Source organism: Syngnathus acus, chromosome 11, assembly GCF_901709675.1.
Source record: "Syngnathus acus chromosome 11, fSynAcu1.2, whole genome shotgun sequence".
NCBI lineage: Eukaryota > Metazoa > Chordata > Actinopteri > Syngnathiformes > Syngnathidae > Syngnathus > Syngnathus acus.
The window spans coordinates 5,462,020-5,482,323 of NC_051096.1; the positions used below are offsets into that span (position 1 = coordinate 5,462,020).

Here is a 20,304-nt window from a genome sequence, read left to right on the forward strand (position 1 = left end):
CATAGAATCCCTCACCCAATTGCCCCCCCCCCCACCCTTCCCCCTTAAAAAGAGTGTCTTGGCAGGGTAATTAAGAATGGCCTCTAAACACAGGCGTAAGGCAGCCACGCTCCAGATGAAAGTAAATGATTAAAATAATTACAGACTGCGAGATGACGAGCCGGAGTGTGGGGTGGCCGCCGGACATTTGTCAGTAATTAGATAATTAATCTGAATGCAAATGATGAGCCCTAACGAAGCAGTCAAGCTGAACCGGAGACAACTGCCGTGAGTGAAATGGAAAGGGAGGGGGGGGGAAGGAAAAACACATCTATATTGAGAGTGTAAAATATCCACCCTGCTTAAAAAATCAGACACTCCCAAGAAAAAGGCAACATTTGGGTGCTGGTAGTTGACAGCTCCCGTCTTACTCTGTTTTTCGCTTGCAGTGATGGTGACAAACATGTTAAAAATATATACCAAAAAAAAAAAAGGCCTCGTATGCTACACGCAGTTGAAATGTCAAACGAAGGATACCACCCGAGGATGCAAACAGAGCGCTTCCGTATATGAATGAGTAAATTGTGGATTTACTCCCTGTCTACAAACACTCATTATTTCTCAACAACATAGCCACAAACTATTTTTTATGGAGAAGTGCAAAGGGCTCTTGGATGAAAATTACCATTCTGCTGCCAATCCCTAATAATGTTGACTGAAAAAAAACATCTTGCTCATAGCACACCTCCAGACAGCAGCTTGGATAAAAAGACATATGTGACAGTGAAGCACTCGCCCCCCCTGTTAGAACAAATTAAAGCACACATCCATTTAGCTTGTTAAAAACCCCGAGAGCCAATGTTTTACCTGCCCACTGGTTGTTCAATGGAGACTGATGGCTCACTCATTCAGCCTGACATAATCACTGGAGACCAATGCTGCATGAAGGAATGCGGTGCATTTGTCTAACAAGTCTCGGCTGTACGCATTGCGCAACAGCGTGATTGGGATTTGTCCACAAGGAAATTCGACTGTCGTATTAAAAGTCCATTGCACCACATGCGTGCATTTTGTAAAATATTCTACTTGATATATAAATAAATGTCACAAGCGCAAATGACATAAAAATGTAATATTTATTTAAGAACAGAAGCAGAAAAACAAGAAATTTCTTTAATGGTTAACTACCATAACAATCAGCAGGTGCTTATGAAAGTCCAAGTTTCTGCAGAATTGGACTTATTTAGAATTGGACGTTATTTAGAGAGGAAAAACAAAATACTATTAAACATTTACACACTTATGGCAGAATTTCCATGAAGGAGATGCTAGAACATGTGAAAATAGGCAATATTATAACTGATTAACGCAGAACTGTCCTCTTAAATGTGACATTTAACCAGTATGTCAGTGTCCACGTTGATTTTACTCCACAACCAACTCAAATTGTTCAGCCTCCTGGAACTCAGCGTTCATCTTGGCCGAAAGGGCGTCCAACTCCGTGACGTCGATCTGCCGGACCTTCCTGCGGTTCCTCTTCTTCTTTACCAACGCCACCCCGGGGATGTCGATGTCCGGACCACAGTCCTCACCGTCCAGAATGAAAGAACTTGGGGCAGAGGTGATGCTTGAAAACTCCAGAGCCGAATTAGCTCGACTCACGCTTCGTCCCACCTCGGGGGTCTGCAGCATCTCGAAGCCGAAAAGATGCTCTCGTGCTTCGGGGTTGTTGAAGGATTTGTCGCTGATTCTGGTGTAGGAGCGACGCACTTTCTGTGACCACATCGCATCGCGTGGTTCCTCCTCGAGCTGTTGCGGAGGATGCTGGACCGGCGTGGATGGTGCAAGGGTCGCAGAAGGCACGGTGGCCTTCTTTGCACTGGAGAGCCGCCCGCTCTTCCGAACGGAACCAGGAGTGGAGATCTTTTGCCTCTTCTGCTGTTTTCCTTCTGATCGCCTCGGTGTGTTTTCTTTGTCGTGCGCGGATGCAGCAATTGCTTTCTTTGGCACTATTTTCCTCACGGTAATAAACCGCTTGACGGGAACATTACTGTCACGCGCCATGTTTTCTTCCGTATTTACCAAGGGAGATGTCAGCCGCGGGGATCGTCTCCGCTGCGTCGAGTCGTTTAGTTTATTCGAATCCATCGTTTTTTGACTCGGAGGTGTTCGCCCCTTCATTCGATCTCCCATCGGGTTTTAAATAACGAATACAGCACTTTTTTTTTGACGAGTGTACAGCGACAAATGCACAAAGTCCGCTCAAAATGCCCGCCCGAGTCGCGTGTTTTTGACGTCATTCCGGTTTCCGGTGACGTATAACCCCTGCGACGACTACTCGTAACTTTTGCTGAATAATCTGAGCAAGCGAAGCTAGAGCGCGTCTTTTATATACATTAATATCTATTACGTTACCCCCCGTAATACAAAATGGAATATTTAATCGGTATACAGGGACCAGATTATGTCCTCGTCGCTGCCGATAATGCCGCGCTCAGCAGTGTAATTAAGTTGAAAGAAGGTAAGTGGTAATGTGTTAGCTTAGCATCACTAGCCGAATCGAAACTGACATATCATGCTTATGTCGGTGTATTATTCTAAACTTCCGAACGTCTTGAATTAAATACATTTGTGTGTCGGGTACGACTTTAGCTTCTTTGTTGTGAAAGTGTTCCTATTCATTTCTACTTAAACCGTCCGAGGTTAAATTCACGCAGATTGTTTTTGTAATTGTTATCATGGCTTTGTACATGTATGTCATATAAATATATTAAATGTGTCCATTTCATGTAATAGATGTATTCTATATGTATAATAGCTTCATTAGACAAATTCTCCTGTATTTTCTTGTGAGGATAAAGCGGTACAAAAAGATGAATAACAAAGCAAAAATGAATCTGTCCAAAAGTGATTAAAATGCTCAAGATGCACTTTGTGATGGTTAATTGTCCCCATATGTTTCAGACGATGACAAGATGTTCAAACTTAGCGAAAAGATCTTGCTGCTGTGCGTGGGGGAGGCAGGAGACACGGTGCAGTTTGCAGAGTATATCCAAAAGAATGTGCAGCTCTACAAAATGAGAAACGGTAAGCACTTCAAATTGGATTATAAGTCTACTAAAAGGAAATACCTTGTCTAATTTATTTTTATTTTTAAATCTTTGTCTTTGCAGGCTATGAGCTCAGCCCAGCAGCCGCAGCAAATTTCACAAGGAAGAACCTTGCGGAGTACCTTAGAAGCAGGGTAACTATACTCAACATGTAAAAGGATAAAATAATATATATAATTTAAAATAATAATAATAACAACTTAGTAAGTATGCATAATGTCACCCTATGCAACCCTGATTTGAAAACAGGGTGTTTAAGTAGATGAATTGGTAATTCCACATATTAAATTGCCATGGAGATTTTTTTAATTTCACTGTTGATGTTTTAAAGCAATAGATGTTTCACTTGTCAGTTTAAAATTCATTGATGATAGATATACCAACAGTGTATATACAGTACTTAATTAGTCATTATAAAAATTCAACATTGTGCGCTTAAGCCAATATATAGCAAATAATTGAAATTTACTTTTATTTTTTTTTGCTAAAACAATTTTTTCTGATCATTTGCGTATGTCGTGACGCTCGCACTCATTTGTCCGAAACTGTGCAGCTGCTTCCTTTCACAATAGCAGAAGGGTGAAAATAATTACAAAAAAAACAATTAGTGTAGCCGGGAAGGGAATGTGGGACACATCGAGCCAGGGATAGGGGCGGGCTAGCGGGAGGAGGGGCGTGAAGGGAGGCTGTGGGTGTCCCAGTGGGGACAACACATACTCTCAGTAGACCCACACTGTACAAAATGGAGTGTGAGAACCAGTAGGAGTCAATGTACACATGGTTTGAAATTCTCCAGTATGTCTGGGAGTTACTTTATGGATCGAAACGCTGTGAAATGCAAACCTGCTCGATGGAAACAAGGCTTTATCCACCCAAAGAAAAGAATCCGCCAAAAATTTGCACATGGAAGAGTGCTTCGGGATCATTTGTATTCAGTCAAGGTTGGAAAATGTTGAGCAGAACATTTTTATTCATGTCTTGTCATCCGCTGCAAGGGAATCTTTATTTTTGTGCCTCATGGTTACGACTTTGGCTTTGTAAGCGCAGGATTTATCAATGCTGCATTCTCAGGAGTGCTGAAAAACCAAATCCAAAGCATTTTTTCTCCCAACTAGCATCCCACACCTTCCTCCAGCTATGTTTCCTCATCCATTCAGCAATCTCCAGAGTATCCGAACATTTGCAAATTGTGTTGGGTTAACCGTTTATTTTTTTCCCCCCCATGTTTTCTTTTGAATATAAAGTCCGGAACATCAATATTTCACAATCGATTTTCTTTTAATTTGCTTACAAATGATTGGAAATAGTAACAAAATAGCAACTGGTGGACTCTTTCTTCTTTATTCTCTGCCAAAATCTGCTTCATGCAGTGCACTAATGAACTCGCAGTTTAAGACGGTCGGCGGACCAAAACGTCATTAAGTATCGATTTATATGAAACTGCCTCGAGTTCTAACCTTTGTTCAGTTGCTGTCTGGGCAACTGTCCCAGATATTTGACAATTGCTTGTAATTAATTTGATTCAATCAAAGCAGATTAATATCTAGCCACAGTTAAAAGACGCTTTATCAAGATAATGATTTGTTTTCGATCCCAATTTTTAACTCCTCGATCCTCAAGTCAAACCCCCCCCCCCCCTCCCGAAAAATAATCACCGCATTGCCAGCGTATTCAAAGCCCTAGGTTAAAAACTACTGGCTGATAAATTCATCAGTGCTATATGGCCTTCCCCCCCCCCCCCTGCAGGATGCATTCCAGATGAGTTCTATAGACTAAGAGATGTCATACTCCAGTGGCTGCCGACCACCGGGAGGTGTCGTTAACTCTCGTCAGCGGAGCGCGTCTGAACGGACAAACGTGGTTTACGTAGCACGCCGCTTACCAACCTGCCGTCCAGGAAAACAACTGGGCCGGCGTTATTAACCTCTGGAGAACTGCGTTTACTCCCGCTTCGGGGAGCGGGGAGAGCGAGCGAAACAAAGGAAGAAAAAAAAAAATGGCGGCAAACATAATCACCGGAGGCTTTGGCAAGCCCGCATCGGTAATGAGGCGCAGGATTTAACGCCGAGCCTAACAACAAGTCGAATCTCTTTGTCCCGCAGTAGATGATTGTAATCTTCAATGTTTTATGATTAATAGCAATTAAACACAAGGGTTGAATACTTCAGGGAGCGATAGCATAATTGATTTTAGGGCCATCCCCCTAACAGCGATCATTGCGACGGTAACCTGTTAGCCTTTGCACGGCGCCGCTCGCTCTACAGCTGGGCCCATATGTGTGCGTGATCAATTTCTAACACTGGCACAAATAATTACTGGTGCCATATTGCACACAGCTCTACGGCTCCTGCACAGATGAACAATTAATAGGACAGATTGAGGAGAAATGCCAATAAAGGGAACATGCCCGGGGGGCAGGGTGCAAAAACTGGGGGGAGAGGAGCGGGCCACAGGAAGGAAGGCAGAGCTGAAACTTGGGTGACGACTCGGAACAGCGGTACCCTGTTTGCGTGGTCGCTAATTTTTCGAATCATCTCGCTGCTTTGTTTTCGCGTCCCGGTTTTTATGGACGTTGTCGATGCGAGTTGTCACTCACCAGGCAGCTTTTTGTCTCGTCGGGTTGTGGATTATTCCAAAAGTGTGCGGCGCTGATCAGATGTATTGTTTGTCAATCGAGGTGTGAATTCAGGTGGCGGGGTTAACAAGGTGCCTTTGAGGTGACATGGGAAGGTTATTTTGATTGTATTATTGTTACATTGTAACTAGTGAGGCAGGTGTCTGCTTCGTGGGGGTGATGCCACTGGGGTGTTTGCCGGCTCACAGAGGAGTTTAAAAAAAACAAAAAAAAAACGCACGTGCAAACACACTATTCGTCCGTACCTGCTGTGCACCGACACACATATTTGTTGCTTTCGAGTGAGTGAGCGCGAGGGCATTATTAACACTCACACTAAAACCCGCTCCACAGGGGATATAACAATCATCCCCCTCGTGGCAAATATCACGCCAACACAAGTCGCCGAAATAAGCAGGTCAAATGCGAGCGAAATTGAAATGACAGGGCAGGTGTGGAGATCGTAGCCCGAATGAATCACCTCGCTGCGAGAGCCAGCATAATATTATTGTTTTTCTGTTTTGCCGCTAATCAAAAACATTCTTTGTCTGTCAAGCATTTAGGCTCCTCGATGTTTTTGGAGCCCTCCGAATTGCGTTTTGTTTTTCTTTAATTGAGGAAAGAAATTAGTGTACTGGAGGGAGAGAAGAGGCTGGAAGCGTGGAAGATGTAATTTCTAAAGATGGAGCGGGGGTGCAAGCGAAACGACTTTAGAAGTTTTTAATGAGCCCTGGCGTGACTCGGGGGCTCGGGGTGAAGGCAGCGGGAGAGGAGAGGAGGGGACGAACGAGCGAAAGGGGGGGGGGTGCGATGGAGGAGGCAACACGGGTGCTGACTTCCAGCAGATGTCACACTGCAAGTGACTAAATAAACAAACAGTTTTGCTCCATGTCGTCCATTTTCCGTAACGTGAAAATCCTCTCACGGTAAAATTTTGACGCTCCCTTGGTCAGTAAGGAACGAGCAGCATACCTTAAACAATCTGAGATTCAATGCACATCGATCATCCTCGGCATGAGCAAGGCGGGATGCCGAGTCGGCCTTCATCGTCTCCTCTCTTCAGACGCCATATCACGTCAACTTGTTGCTGGCGGGCTACGACGACGCAGACGGGCCGGGTCTCTACTACATGGACTACCTGTCCTCGCTGGCCAAGGCCCCCTTCGCCGCTCACGGCTACGGCGCCTTTTTTACGCTCTCCATCCTCGACCGCTACTACAGACCAGGTTTGTGTTAGGCCACTGCTTGTCTCCCCAATTTCACAGTTGGTTAACCTGTCCTCGTTTCTTCCAGATCTGACCAGAGATGAAGCAATAGACGTGTTGAAGAAGTGCATTGACGAAGTGAGTTGTTTTAACTTTAACTTTAATTTGAATACAATAACTTTCTGAAAATTAGGAGTCGATTTCTCATCCAATACAGTTTTACTTAGTGTTTCCTTATGTCCTGATTGTTTCTCCCTCCACCAGCTGAACAGACGCTTCATCCTGAACCTTCCCTCCTTCACCGTCCGTTTGATTGACAAGGAGGGCATCCATGACCTGGAGAAGCTCTCTCCCACCAAGTGACCGTTCCCTGCTTAGCTACCAGCAAATCACAACCTTTTTTTTTCTTTTTTCTATTCTACCAATGACCTCCTTGTTCTTTCTGTTCCAATAAAAAGTGACACGCAGTTGAGATATACACTCTTTGTCCCTGTGGTGCTTTTCGCTATACTCTCTAGTTTACTCATCTGCAACATGGAAAGAGAACACGCTCCTGGCTGTGTACTTTTGCACTTGGATTCAGTCAATGTGCAGTGGACAATTGCTCATGCTTTTGCACATGCAAAATATATCTATATAGCTTTTGCACATGCAAAATGTATATATATATTATATATATAACATATATAATATATATGTGTGTATTTGTATATATATATATACGCATATATATGTACGTGTATATATATATATATATGTGTGTGTGTGTGTATATATATATATATATATACACACACACACAACTCCATATATATATATATAGATATGTAGATATATTTATATGTATATATTAAATGAATACACCTTCAGGAAGAGACATGAAATAAATTTGCTGCTGTGGGCCTAAAAAAGTGTAATGGGCAAGATATGGCCCACGGGCCATATGTTTGTCACCTGTGAGTTTGCAAGTGCTCTTATATAACATTGTTTCCATGAATCTTACAAAGTATTTGTCCTTGTAAATGTAAAACCAAGACAGGCTTGTAACGTCACTGAACATCGCTGTCTCGCCACCCCATTCCACAGACAGGTGATTAATAAACATTAAACAATCCCTCCTCTCTCAAACGCACCGGAATCTTCTTGACGGGAAGAGCAGCATATGTTTGCCTGCAGGCACACACACGGAGATGGAGAGCGGCCCTGCTGAGTGTCAGATAGAGGGAGGCGGTGGGGGGTTTAGGGAGGGGTGGTTGCTGGAGCGAGTGATGGAGGAGGCGAGCGGAGGTTAGGTTACTGAGAGGAGTAATGAGATGGGGAGGAGAGCGAGGGAGATAAGACAGGTATTGGCGAGGATGCGTGCGGCCCCTGGAAAGCTGAAGTAGCGTTTGGCGGACCAGGAGAGCTGGTCCATAGGAAGCAGGTGACTCACAAACAGATGGTTGAATCCGAGTTGGATGGCTTATTGGTCACTGGGGGTCAAACCTCTGCATGTGCCCATCCAAGGCTGCAGATGGAGCGGAGTTCCCCTTGAGTCCCTTTTAGGCCCCCTTAGTTTTACCATAGTCGCTATTTGAAGAGGTTTTTAATAAGAGAAGTTAGCATAGTTTGATGTTGACGGAAGCATAAATGTGTCAACGATCTATCTGCGGCTTTTCGCTTCGATGTTAACCTGCAGGGCCATCACGTTAAGAAGTCATGAAAGCGTTAAAGATACTCTGGAGACCTTGATGGTCTTTGGAAGCAATCCGTCTTGTAAAGGGAGATGTTTTAAGATTAGAGGGGAACTCATGGAGGCTTCCTCCGACTGTTGATGACAACATTAGACATTATGAGGACTGCAAATCGAATTGGAAGACGAAACTTATTTCATAAAAAAAATTGGTGAGGAACCAATAAATGTAATGGAAATACCGCATCTGAAAATAAAATCTTGAAACGTTGATTTTGTATATGATAAAACAATTGGGTTCATTTTACTAACATTTTTGGAGAATATGAAGTTTTTTTTTTTTAGGTTTGTATTTTTATATATATTTGATCAAAATATTCCAAAAAAAAAATCTGTAAAACACATCCATTCATATTTTTTTTAATAATATATTACATTTATGTTGTAATACAATAATAACAACGGTAATAACAAGAATAAACATACACACAAAGTACAAAATGATTTTTGCTCTTTTCTTAACTTATATACACAACAAGTAGAACTTCCTCCCCTCGCCTTGAGCTGCATTTCCAACTTTCTCTCTTCCCACAGCAGATGAAACATGCAACTCCATTTCCCATGAGCACCCTGCTAAAAACTACAAACCCAAGCCGAGAATGAAGCCCGTCGGCGAAAGAGCAGGTTGTTGCCCCAGATATGGCTTATGTACGACACGTCCCGCATGAGTCCAAAAACGGTTGAAAAATCCACTTCCACAAACACGCCTTTTTAAAAAAAAAAATAAAAATAGGTGTGAAGTAAAACAATACTGCCATATGTAAGAGTTCATCCTGATGTGGATGTTACTGAGAAGAGGTCCATTTGAAGTGAGGTTTATGGACAAACATTACAGTACATCACAGTACATCTTCTGGACTCGTTTCTCGATTTGTCCCAAAGGTTGCAACACAGAGAAGTTCTGGCCTCTTTTTTTTTTTAAGCCCTGTTTATTTACGATGCTTCATCTCCTTGTCATGGTGCCCTTTCCCTCCGCCGTCTCCTTTGTCTAGCATTTTGATGGCCTCCATCAGGTAGCTTTGGAAAGCGGAGAGCGCGGCGCAGATGGCGGGAGTTCCGAAGCCGTGGGTGAGCAGGCTGAAGTGGGTGAGGCTCCCCTGGAGGCTGGGCTCCAGGCAAGGGCTGGGTCGGCTGCCCCCGAGTGGCGAGCGATCCTGGGACATGAGGTCTACAAACTCCTTGCAGATCTCCCTTTGATAAAAAAAAAAAGGTGAGAGAGTCACACATGCTATATTCTGCCGATACACCCAACCCAATGTCAAAGGTCAAGTCAAACAGGAAGTGCCACTCACTTGGTAGCGAGCAGCATGCTGCGTCGCGTCGGAAGCTGGTCGGGCTCGCTCTGCCTGCACAGATACTCGGCGGCGGCTCTGGCGGGGAACTCGGTCTCGCACACGTATCCGAAATCCCTCGCCAGATGGACGGCCTCACCTGGAAGAGGAGGAGTGAGGTGATTAGATGATTTAAATTTAGCACAATGAAAACAGGGCAGGTCACATCTGGTTGAGTTTCCGTGAAAGTGCTGCACAAAGTGTTGCGCAATCTGCCAGGTCAGAGAAAATATCGTGCACCCGTTTTCTCACTTGCACTATTTATACAGTTCACCAGTCTTTTGGCTTCTTTCTTTAAATGACACCCCGGACTTGCGTGCGCTCGACTTAATATTCACATAAGCGAACGCAAACATATTTCTGCCCGTCTCAATCTGTTAAGATACGGGAGGGTCAGCGTGTTGGAGCGCACGTCGTACCCTCCACCAGAGATGTTAGCAGAGTGACGTTGGCTGCCTTGCGTCGCCCGGCGGGCAGGTTGAGGCCAATCTTCTCCAGACGCTCTCTCAGACAGCGGCCACCATTCTTGGACTTGGCCCTGAGGGGAGATCGAGACAGAGAGCAGTTTTTAGTATATGGTCCAATCTGTGTGTGTGTGTGTGTTCCACTGAAATCGTCTCATGATCCCTGTCAACACTCAAATGCATCTTGTATGTTCTATTTTCTGCTCACCGTTGACTTTTATTGACGCACCCTTTTTTTTATACACAGTTCTGACAGACAGTGACGAATCGCCACCAAGCAGGAGGTCGCCTTTTTCCGTAGAGGAGAAATATATTTTCCTTCCCTTTTAGATCCTTTAATGAGCCCCATCCATGAGTTTCTTGCCTCGAGGCTCCGGCTTCATTAAAAATGTTGCCTTCTCTTGTGATTTTGTCCCATGACCCATTTTGGTTCCTCAAGCTCTGACCTCACTTTGTGCTTGTAAGATATCATCAAAGAGGTTTAGAAGGACGGGGACAACACGAGTTGTATTTTGAAGTTAGGTCCATGACCTTCCTCAGCTTGGTCAATGCATTTAAAAGTTATCCAGCTAACCCTGAAAAAAAATGTATTTTTGTTCTTTTTTTTATGAATAGTTCGTTTAGCTTCTGTTACCTGCGGAGGACTCCGCCCAACAGAGAAGCGTTGAGGCACTCGGGTGGGGAGAGTCGCCGCTGCACCTCCCCGACGGTGACCTTGTACTTGGAGGTGGAGCTGAGAAGCGACAGGCGGCCCGGCACCGAGCAGAAAACCTCGGCCGGGTTGGACACGGCGCCCATGCCGAGGCCGTCCTTACCGAGAGATAAGGCGGACAGGGAAGAACCGTTCAGCTTGGATGGGATGGGAACTGGAAAGTCAAAGGAGAAAAAGGTATTGGCTGAGGTAATCATTTTATTCAATTTGACATATTGAAATGTGGCGGCACCAAAAAAAAAAAACATATTAGGGGTGTCCAGCTATCCAATAGAAGACCAGGGCTACTTTCTACAAAACAGCTCAAGTTCACGAGGGTGAAATTAAAACCATTTATGTAAATCCCCATCTGACTATAATGTATTCAGTGTTTGCTCTAAATGCGGCACGCTGCTTGTTGATTCTGTTGTCTAAACTGCAGGTGGTTCTGTTTTATATGCAAAAAAAAAAAAAAAAAAAACTTGATTCCACACCTCAAAGAGATTAATTCACACTCAATTCACCAACTTGAGTTTTTCTTAACTTTTGAATCAGTCCAGTCGACGGCAACATAATAAACAGCTTCGATGCTAACTGTGCTATCATGACAATTTTGAGATCATGTTCTAATTCTTTTTTTTTTTTTTAAACAACGCATCCCCCCTCTACTTTCTAACTGGACCCTTGTGTCTATTGAAAAGGCCCACAAAATAGTCCACTCAATATTTTTAATATTACCAAAATGGTCCTGCAAATTTCCCCACAAATCCACTTTTATCATCTCAATTTTTTTTCTCCTTGGCCCACTTCCCTTTCCTGTTCACTTTAATCCCCCCCCCCCTCCCTCCCCGCCCTTCTCACTCTCTCTCACTCACTCATATGACCATGAACAGTTCATTAAGAATGTGTGCCTTTGGGGTGAAAGTCTGCAGCTGAGTATTAGAGGACTTCTTGACTTCAAATGAAATAGCAAAACAGAATTATTTATAGTGTGTGCGCGTGAGTGTGTGTGTGTTTCAGTCAGCAAGGCAAGACTGGTGTTGGAGCGCCATTACTAAACACAAAACCCCCTTCAGCATGTATAGCACAATTATATAGGTGCACACTTTGGACACAAGCGCAAGGCCTTTCTCCTCACACACACACACATATATTAGGAGCTTACCTTTTTTAATGACAGAGTGGTCCAGGATGCCCAAGGCTGATCCTTCCTCCATTCCCTGTGTCAGGCAGACAGTCACTATCATTTATCTACTGGCCTTATAGCCTACACACACACACTGCTTTTCTCTTCAAATCCTCTAAAAACTAAAGATGCTTTATAGCAAGGGGTGTCAAACTCGTTTTTTTTCGCAGGCCGCATTGTAGTCATAGCTTCTTTCGGAGGGCCATTATGACTGTCAACCCAAATAAATGTATGAGCACCTCATATTATATACAGTAAAAGCTACAAAACAAACTGACAAATAATTTTAAATCAGATGAGTAAAAACTGGTCAAATATTTAAAAAAAAAAAGATATTATTAAAAGTGAAGACAATTTGCAATTCGAGTAATGACACACGAATTTGTCCACCTAAAATGATGTGGCGGGCCGTATCTGGACCCCGGGCCATGAGTTTGACACCTGTGCTTTATAGCATGATATAAAAAAATAAATATATAATAATTTCAAATTTCTAGTTGTATCATTTAATTATTGTTCAAACTAAGATATCATTTGACATACACAGGAGAAAAATATGATGTTAAATAAAGTTGATCTAAACACCTCATGAAAAAAGTCCGTCGACCATTTTAATGCAGTCAGCAGCAATAAACAAATAAAAAACAGTGACTGTTATCATTTTTAGTGTTTCAAACTAATGCATAAAAGAAAAAAAAAAAGTTCATATCGGACCTGAACTGAACTCGCAAAATGCACAAATAGTCAGCTTGGTTTTCGTTTGACTTAATGAAATCCGTTTAATGCATTTGCTCCATTCATTCAAGCGGTGATAAAAGGCGAGCGAGCTCCTTTGTGCTAAATTCATATAGTGCAGGATATCGTCCATTAATCAAATAAAGACGCTTGTCGCACAGGCCTCCGTTTAGCAGCGACATGCCCGCCTTGACTGTGTTCTTCTGGCGCGCCTCCCCGACGTGGCTTTTCTTAATAATGAGCGTGCACATCAATTGGTCGCGCTGTGTTTGTGCAGCACGCAGGGCAACAAACAGCGTCTGCAGCTGCACCTGCTGCGTGCGGGGAAGCTGACTGCTCACTAAACCTTACAAACTATTCTTTTGGGCTATAGAAAAAAAAATGCAGAAGGGGGGGATAGTGGGAGTCATTTTGTCTAGTACGCCACGCGTAAAAAAGACGCGAATGCATTGATTTCTAACATCCATGCTTCATGTAACAGGGCATAATTTAATTCTGTTTTGTGAACGTCTCAGCAATGTTTGAAAATTGTTAAACAGGTTAATTTGACTCAAAAGGGATATCGTGTTATTATTTGATATGCATAACTTCTTATATTTTTCTTATGTGGAAATATTAATACGAACTTTATTGAGGAGGTGTCTACCATTTGTGAACATTATTGTAATTTCCTTATAACATATTTTTTGTCAAGAAATCACTTTAAGTTGTATTTTGGGAAAAACATTTGCTACATTTTTATATTATAATTTACACATTTGATGTTTCATGCCAAATATATTTTGACACCATATTTTGGTTTTATTTTTTGCAGTCCCTCAACAATAATCATTTTAACGTGTAGGGTAATAAAAAATCATATTGAATTGATTTTTGATTGAGCTTAAACTTATCCACTATTTTTTTTTCCCACCTAAAATCGTGCGTACTTTACGCATTCGTTACGCAGCGCCAACATTCCAAAAAAGACGCAAGTCAGAGAGATCACCTGAAGCTCATCCAGGCCGTGATGTCCTATGTGCATCCCGAGGGGTCCGTCTCCCAGGGCGGCGGCTCCTTCCCCGAGACCGTGGAGCAGGCGGGGGACAGCCGCATAATCCCTCCGGGGATCGAGCCCGAGAGCCCGGTGCGTTTGCGATAAAAGCCCCGCTTCGTCGGAGCGCGACCTCTGCGAGTGCCATGCGGCTTGCTGATGTTGATGTATGGAGTTAATGGAGGGGTAAGGGTCCGACAGGTGGGAGTAGGCCGAGTCCTGGCTTTGGGAGTATGACAGGGAGGATTGCGGGTACGGGGGAGGGAAGTAAGGGGGCTGGAAGTCGGAGGCCGGAGTGTGGCAGAGGGGGGGAGCCGAAGAGTAGGCGGCCTGGTTGAGGGAGGACAACTGGGAGAGGCGCCCGCTCGGTGAGGAGCTGCTCAGTCCGTCTGCGCGCTCCTAAAACACAAACTTTTATTGTAAATCATTTTGAAGCTGTGCAAAGATTTATTATTATATCTAATTTAATGCATACTGGCAGAATCGCCCCTTGGCATGCCACAAAGGTCGCAGTCACGGCAATGCACTTTTTTTTTTGATCACTTACTCCAAAATGTTGCATCCTCGTTTTGTTAAAATAATTAAAATTACGCAAATATTCCGTAAAGCACTGTCCGTCCCAAAAAAAGTTATTGAATCCATTTAATCCACCAGGCTCGCGCACATCCTGACACGATTGGATTTTTTTTTTTTAGAGCTGGGTCAACCGGATCAATGTGGCTCCATTATTTGACACAGACATTTGCACCACTAGATATGAAGTGAAATTCCATATGTGCAAAATTTTTAATTTATAATATCATAAAAAGATTTTCATGCCATTCATTTTAATGCGCAAAACGCAAGTATAAAGTCACTTGTCATACAAAACGGGACAAATCCTTTAAGACTCAAGTCTTGTGCATTATAATAATAATAAAACAAACAAGTGGGCGCACAATTATGATATCAAGCGCTAATAAATTTCAAAATGATCCAAAAACAAATGCGTAAAAAGCGCCGCACTCACCATAGCTGAATAGGTGTGAATTAACATCTGGACTCACTGTGAATACCCTCAATGTCAAAAAATAAATAAAAATACAGCAAAAAAAAAAAAATCAACAGGATGCTCAACCTTCCAAGAGATCACGAAAACTCCCCACAATGTAATCCAGCTTCGTTTCACCGGTCCATTAATGAACTCGATGTGTTATTTACTTTTTCTTCAAGGCTCGGTGACTTTACGCACAAGCAAGGAACACACACATACACGCACGCGGCACACGTACACACCATCACACGCACACACATTTAGACGGAGGCGTGGATGCTCTCCATGAAGCCACTACTTATAGGTTTGGTGCAGCTGAGAGAATAAGGGGAGGGGTCGACGGGGTCCACTTCTCTTAAAGAGATATATTCAGTCAATTAGTACATTCCCACACACTTAAATAAAAACCTTTGACGCACTATTTTTTTGATATTTATAATTTACCTGACGAATTGCATCTCCTTTTTCAATTTGACTATTTTTTTATTTAATAGATATCCACGTCATTATTGTGTATTTTGTATTAATATGCGCGATAAAAATAACCTATCACTTCCAATTACGCACTAAACGCAACTTTTTACGCACAGTCTAATCAAATTAAATAAGTGGAATACATGGAATGGAATACCTGCATGCCATCAGTCTTGTTCCGGGCCTTCCACAGCATGCTTCAGCCCGTCCAAAAAGTGAAAGATTAAAAAATAATAATAATAATAAAAGGGAAAGAAGAAGTGATGTTGGGTGGAGAGGTGAGAGAGAAGTGAGTTAGTGTGTCACGCCATGCAGGAGTTTGTATGAGTGAGGAGTCGTGGGGACAGAAGAGAGAGTAGGAGGGCACATTTCAAAAGAAAGGGGGCGGGAGGTGTGAGGTATAGTAAAAGGGGGGTAGATAGATTGAAACTTTTTTTGGACGTTTTTTTTTTTTTTGTAGAGCAGGGATTCCCCATAAGTCTAGGAAGGCTCCCACTAGTATATACTGGCTCCCTCTGGTGGCACATGAAAGAATCACTGCCTGAACACTGTTCGGTTATATTTAACTTTGCTGTTTTTAAAAGCTTTTATTTCAGTCCAATTCTCAAACATCTACTGACATCCAATTTATTTATATCATAAATTGCAATGTATTGATGATCACTTCCACAACTAATGATGTATCAGAAATTATAGCTTTATACTTCGAATATTGCTTAGTTATGAATTTTAGCTACCCATCTTGTTTATTCCTTGTTGTAGTTGTGAGCTTTGCTGAACTTCTAAGTATCTCTCACTTTGAATAGTGTTTTTGATCCTATAGGATCGCGATCCAAATATATTAACAGTGTCATAATTACAGGAACAGGTTAAAAAGAAAAACAAGTTCCACAGCACCATCTTGTGGTCAACGTGAAGAACTACACTACTCAGTTACTTTTGGGAATGAAATTAAGTGTAACGCAGGAAACAAGGATTAATATTCTGTAAGAAAATATTTTTATTAAATTCGGTAACCTTGACATAATTCTGAAAATAAGATCAATTGAAACAAATACACATTGGCATCAGAATTTCCCTTCGTTACAAACTTCTGCAAGTGTTTAAAGCTTTTTACTTTATTTATTTCACTCCTATCACCTTCTTAAGGTTCCTCATGGAGTTTAAAGCGCCTTTATCATTCTTCATAGCATCTCCAATGTCCTGTTTGCAGAGTGGGCACTGGTTGGCTAAGGCACACAGAGCCTCCTCGAGGGCCTCCTGCGTGTGCTGGTCCGGTAGTGCGCTACAGCAACCCAAGATGCCCAGCGTGTTCCTCAACCATCCTTCCTCTCTGACCAGCGCCGTCAACCACGACTGAGAACGAAAGCAGCCCCCCAAAGCCTGCAAAGCCAGCCTCCAGAGCTCGGCGACTTCATCCCAGCTCTCCTCCCAACCTGGGCTGACCTTGACCGGCCCTGGACTGAGCGCAGAGTCCAGAGCGCTGTGGAGAAAGCGGAGAGCTGTGGAAAAGAAGCGTCTCTGACTGGCTTCAGCTGAACCTGGAATAAAGAAGGTAGATTTTGTTTTCACACTTCTGTTCAAGATTGATTCTCACTTAAAACATTACCTGATTTCAGTCTGCCGATCATCAGACCCAATGTGCAGTAATTAGCTGCAAGGACAAGGAGGCTAGCTTTGTGCACCAAAACAGGAAGTGCTTCACTCAGGTGCTTCTCCAAAGTTATGAAACATTGATCCTTCCTGGAAAACAATGCACCATCAAATATAAATATGAGAAGAAATCCCATTCACTGAATGGAGATTGACATTTGGCTGCTACCTGACTCTTTCAGGCTCGGTGACGGAGAAGTTCAAGAGGGCCGAGCAGGCCGTCTCCATGCTGGGCTCCCTCACTGACGATGCTCCGCTTTTACCCTTCAAGGAAGTAAAGCTGTGCGAAAGGTAGTACACCAGCAAAGCCGGCGTGTCGAGAGCCAGCAGCACCTTCCTGGGACCTTCCTCGGCGGACAGGTGACACAGAGCTGGCAGAAGATACCTGAAGATAGGAGAAAAGTCAAAAATACTCAAATCAATTCATTAATGTGGTCTTGTTTTTGTACCTAAGCGCCTCTTTGCCCGTCCAGGTCTCCTTCTCATTGACGACGGACATCTCATCCATCCAGTTGGAGAGCGCCTGCTCGGAATTCGCAGCCATTAAGTGGCTCCGTGAGTACTCGATGAGAACTGGCAGCAGCGTGGTCACTTCCTCCTTAAGGCAGGAAGTCTCCTCGGCCAGCCATGAGCACAAGCAGCGGAATGTGGCGAAGATAAAAGGGTCGCCATAGCGACTCGGGTCCATCTTGGAAAACAGGAAGAGATCAATCATTTGCACTAAGTGGAACTCCGGCACGGTCCACCAAAACTTTACCTGTTGTTGCAAGTGGTACATCAGAGCCGAGAAGGCCTCCTCCAGTACGCCAAGGACCTGCTTGCTCTGCTGTAGACTTAAGGAGGTGATGGAACTCTGAGCGGGTGGAGCAGCGGACATAACAGCCGGGTTGCAGGCCTGCTCGATGGCCGCCTCCATGATTCGATAACAACCTGGGCAATAAAGAGAAGAAGGTAAATTGTGTTTGAACACATTAGCACCTAATCTCATTTATGACCTCATTATTTATTGCTCATCAACTACCTGTGAGTGTGTCCTGCAGGTCTTGGCTCAAAATATTCCCAGGCGGTTCCTCTAATCCCATCCGAACCTCCACACAAGCCCGATTAACCAGTAAGCAGCAGACCTTTGGCGGTCCAGCCAGCTCCCAACCATACAAATCAAGCAGACAAGCGCCGAGCACCAAAACTGGCCCGATTTGCCTCGGAGTCAACTTTGACTGTACCAAAGGTCGTAGTCCCCCCCACACTCGGCTCACGACTTCCCTCAGGATGTCCTTCTCTACTGTGAACCCTCCTGGGGGTAGAACATCGACCAACTGGGAACACATATCCAGCCTGGTTTGATCTGTGGATTTGCAGAAGTCCTCGGACATCTTCACCAGCAGCGGCAGCAATTCGGCCGAGTGTTTGCGCCACGCTTTATCTTTGGTTTTACCCGAGAGGAGGCAAACAAGCAAGGGAAGCCCCATCTTCTGACTCAAGGTCTGGTTTCTTTCTAAAGCCTGGCAGAGAGCGGGTATAGCACCTCGGTTCAGCAGATGTTCAGGACCTCTGGGTTGGCCACACACGGATGTCAGAACCTGGTAACAGTCAGCGGCTATGACCTCATCAAGCTTTCCAGGTGATGCTACATCATCATCGTACTTTTCCTCGCTGATCTCTCCATTTTCATCACAGGTCTGTTGTTGGTTGGCCGAACCATGAGATAGAATTCCCAGCAGTAGCGGAATGGTGGCAAGGAGCTGAGGCTGAGAGGCCATGTCTGGATCTGTGCTTAAGGCAGACAACAGAGCCGTCCCCAATGAAATGAGCTCATCGGGGGGCAATACAGGGTCCCCAATCCCCTTCGTTGCAGTCAGCAACAGCCGAGCTGGAAGATTGAGACCAACAGCCTCAAAGATTCGCCTCAAGGTGGGTTTGTCCAATCGGGAAGCCGGGCACAAGCGCGTGATCTGGGAATGGAGAGAATTGACCAAATATGGGTTCGTGATCGTGCACATTGGAGATGCATGATCGGTTGCGTCAAAGATCTCATTAGATAAGGAGAGACGATGGTGACATACCAAAAGAAGTGCAGCCATTGTCTGGCTATCATTTTTAGCATGTTTGAGAGCGTGGAGGCATCTCTCCAACACATCCCTCTTAGCATCCGTCAGACCACCTCCCGCATCATTTTCTGGACATCCTCCACTTTCTTCTGCTTGCTCTTCTCCTCCGGAGAACTGATCACTCACTGTTGGACCTTCTGCCATCGTGGCTTCACAATGTCATGGAGAATGTACTCAAAAAAGTTAGGATGTGATCATTAGCGGTTTGCAATGCACTGCTGTTAGGAAACCAGCATCGCGTTTTAGCTGCTATTCTTGATTACAGTGATAAGAAAATATAAATGATTTATTTAAAAATCGCTCACTTGGATGAGAGATCCTGCGCGCTTCTCATGGGCTCCCACCGGAAGTGGAATGTCAAAGTAAATGACAAGTAACCAATGAAAACGCTCTGACATATTCAGTTGCCCAATCGCAGCAACGGTAGTTGGAAAGTGCCATCGCCATTTTTGAAACGTCGGTGAAGCGATGTTTGGCATATTTATCGAAAATTTACATTCCACGCCATTTATTTTCTTTAACCAATCTTCTAGTGTAATTCCGAGTGGTGCAACAAAGTCAATAAGGTGAGTATTAATGTTTGACAATTCGTCTTTAGTAGTTGTGGCGCAGACCGGAAATAGTAAGATTAAGACACATTAATGTGTCCTTCATTAACCACTGGAGAGTCAATGTGTTTACGTTAAACGTCTATGCATTCTATAATCTTGGGTTACTATCTTCATGAATTTGCTTTTACAATAAGTAAATATATGTGTCATTGTGTCTTCATCACTTATTAAAGGAAATTACTGGCGTGTTTTATATTTTATTTTGACAGTGCTAACGGAAGTGCTTCCATGTCCTAGAAGTACCTTGATTGAGCTTATAGGGGCACATCAGCTGAACAAGTGAGAAGGATAGTGACCAAATTTACTGTACTGAAGGGAACAACAAGGATCGAACACGCCACGGCG

General features: G+C 43.7%; 4 protein-coding genes across 6 annotated transcripts; 1 reads left to right on the top strand and 3 right to left on the bottom strand.

The window, feature by feature from the left end:
• Positions 1-1,098: 1,098 nt before the first annotated feature.
• cdca5 (cell division cycle associated 5) lies at positions 1,099-2,284 on the bottom strand. Its single transcript, XM_037264341.1, has one exon. The coding sequence runs from the start codon at positions 2,170-2,172 to the stop codon at positions 1,405-1,407; it is 768 nt and encodes a 255-aa protein (XP_037120236.1). The 5' UTR covers positions 2,173-2,284; the 3' UTR covers positions 1,099-1,404.
• A 5-nt stretch (positions 2,285-2,289) lies between these two features.
• psmb2 (proteasome 20S subunit beta 2) lies at positions 2,290-7,388 on the top strand. Its single transcript, XM_037264342.1, has 6 exons — positions 2,290-2,500; positions 2,944-3,066; positions 3,153-3,223; positions 6,767-6,929; positions 6,997-7,046; positions 7,173-7,388. Exons 1-6 carry the CDS (start codon positions 2,410-2,412, stop codon positions 7,269-7,271), a joined length of 597 nt encoding a protein of 198 aa, XP_037120237.1. The 5' UTR covers positions 2,290-2,409; the 3' UTR covers positions 7,272-7,388.
• A 2,174-nt stretch (positions 7,389-9,562) lies between these two features.
• Positions 9,563-15,922, bottom strand: tfap2e (transcription factor AP-2 epsilon). 2 transcript variants are annotated; one of them, XM_037264519.1, is made up of 7 exons: positions 15,745-15,922; positions 14,036-14,479; positions 12,292-12,346; positions 11,070-11,301; positions 10,391-10,509; positions 9,933-10,071; positions 9,563-9,831 (listed from the first exon to the last, which is right to left on the bottom strand). In XM_037264519.1, the coding sequence occupies exons 1-7, from the start codon at positions 15,781-15,783 to the stop codon at positions 9,570-9,572; spliced, it is 1,290 nt and encodes a 429-aa protein (XP_037120414.1). In that variant the 5' UTR covers positions 15,784-15,922; the 3' UTR covers positions 9,563-9,569. The 2 variants fall into 2 exon arrangements, with proteins under 2 accessions (XP_037120414.1, XP_037120415.1); XM_037264520.1 differs by lacking the exon at positions 15,745-15,922 and adding an exon at positions 15,090-15,409.
• Positions 15,923-16,563: 641 nt separating this feature from the next.
• ncdn (neurochondrin) lies at positions 16,564-19,704 on the bottom strand. Of its 2 annotated transcripts, XM_037263518.1 has the most exons (8): positions 19,654-19,704; positions 19,304-19,521; positions 18,262-19,192; positions 17,998-18,170; positions 17,690-17,928; positions 17,410-17,625; positions 17,197-17,330; positions 16,564-17,128 (listed from the first exon to the last, which is right to left on the bottom strand). In XM_037263518.1, exons 2-8 carry the CDS (start codon positions 19,490-19,492, stop codon positions 16,710-16,712), a joined length of 2,301 nt encoding a protein of 766 aa, XP_037119413.1. In that variant the 5' UTR covers positions 19,493-19,521; positions 19,654-19,704; the 3' UTR covers positions 16,564-16,709. The 2 variants fall into 2 exon arrangements, with proteins under 2 accessions (XP_037119413.1, XP_037119412.1); XM_037263517.1 differs by lacking the exon at positions 19,654-19,704 and having other exon boundaries at positions 19,304-19,641.
• Between the last annotated feature and the right edge of the window lie 600 nt (positions 19,705-20,304).

Excerpts from the sequence above, each read along its gene's own strand:
- psmb2 (XM_037264342.1), top strand. The coding sequence starts at position 2,410 with ATGGAATATTTAATCGGTATACAGGGACCAGATTATGTCCTCGTCGCT. Across the intron at positions 3,224-6,766 it reads CGGAGTACCTTAGAAGCAGG|ACGCCATATCACGTCAACTT; the intron begins GTAACTATACTC and ends TCCTCTCTTCAG. Across the intron at positions 6,930-6,996 it reads CGACCGCTACTACAGACCAG|ATCTGACCAGAGATGAAGCA; the intron begins GTTTGTGTTAGG and ends CGTTTCTTCCAG.
- ncdn (XM_037263518.1), bottom strand. The coding sequence starts at position 19,492 with ATGGCAGAAGGTCCAACAGTGAGTGATCAGTTCTCCGGAGGAGAAGAG. Across the intron at positions 17,929-17,997 it reads TGTACCACTTGCAACAACAG|ATGGACCCGAGTCGCTATGG; the intron begins GTAAAGTTTTGG and ends CTGTTTTCCAAG. Across the intron at positions 17,129-17,196 it reads GATCGGCAGACTGAAATCAG|GTTCAGCTGAAGCCAGTCAG; the intron begins GTAATGTTTTAA and ends TCTTTATTCCAG.
- cdca5 (XM_037264341.1), bottom strand. The coding sequence starts at position 2,172 with ATGGGAGATCGAATGAAGGGGCGAACACCTCCGAGTCAAAAAACGATG.
- tfap2e (XM_037264519.1), bottom strand. The coding sequence starts at position 15,783 with ATGCTGTGGAAGGCCCGGAACAAGACTGATGGCATGCAG. Across the intron at positions 11,302-12,291 it reads CCACTCTGTCATTAAAAAAG|TTCCCATCCCATCCAAGCTG; the intron begins GTAAGCTCCTAA and ends TTGACTTTCCAG. Across the intron at positions 9,832-9,932 it reads AGCATGCTGCTCGCTACCAA|GGAGATCTGCAAGGAGTTTG; the intron begins GTGAGTGGCACT and ends TTTTTATCAAAG.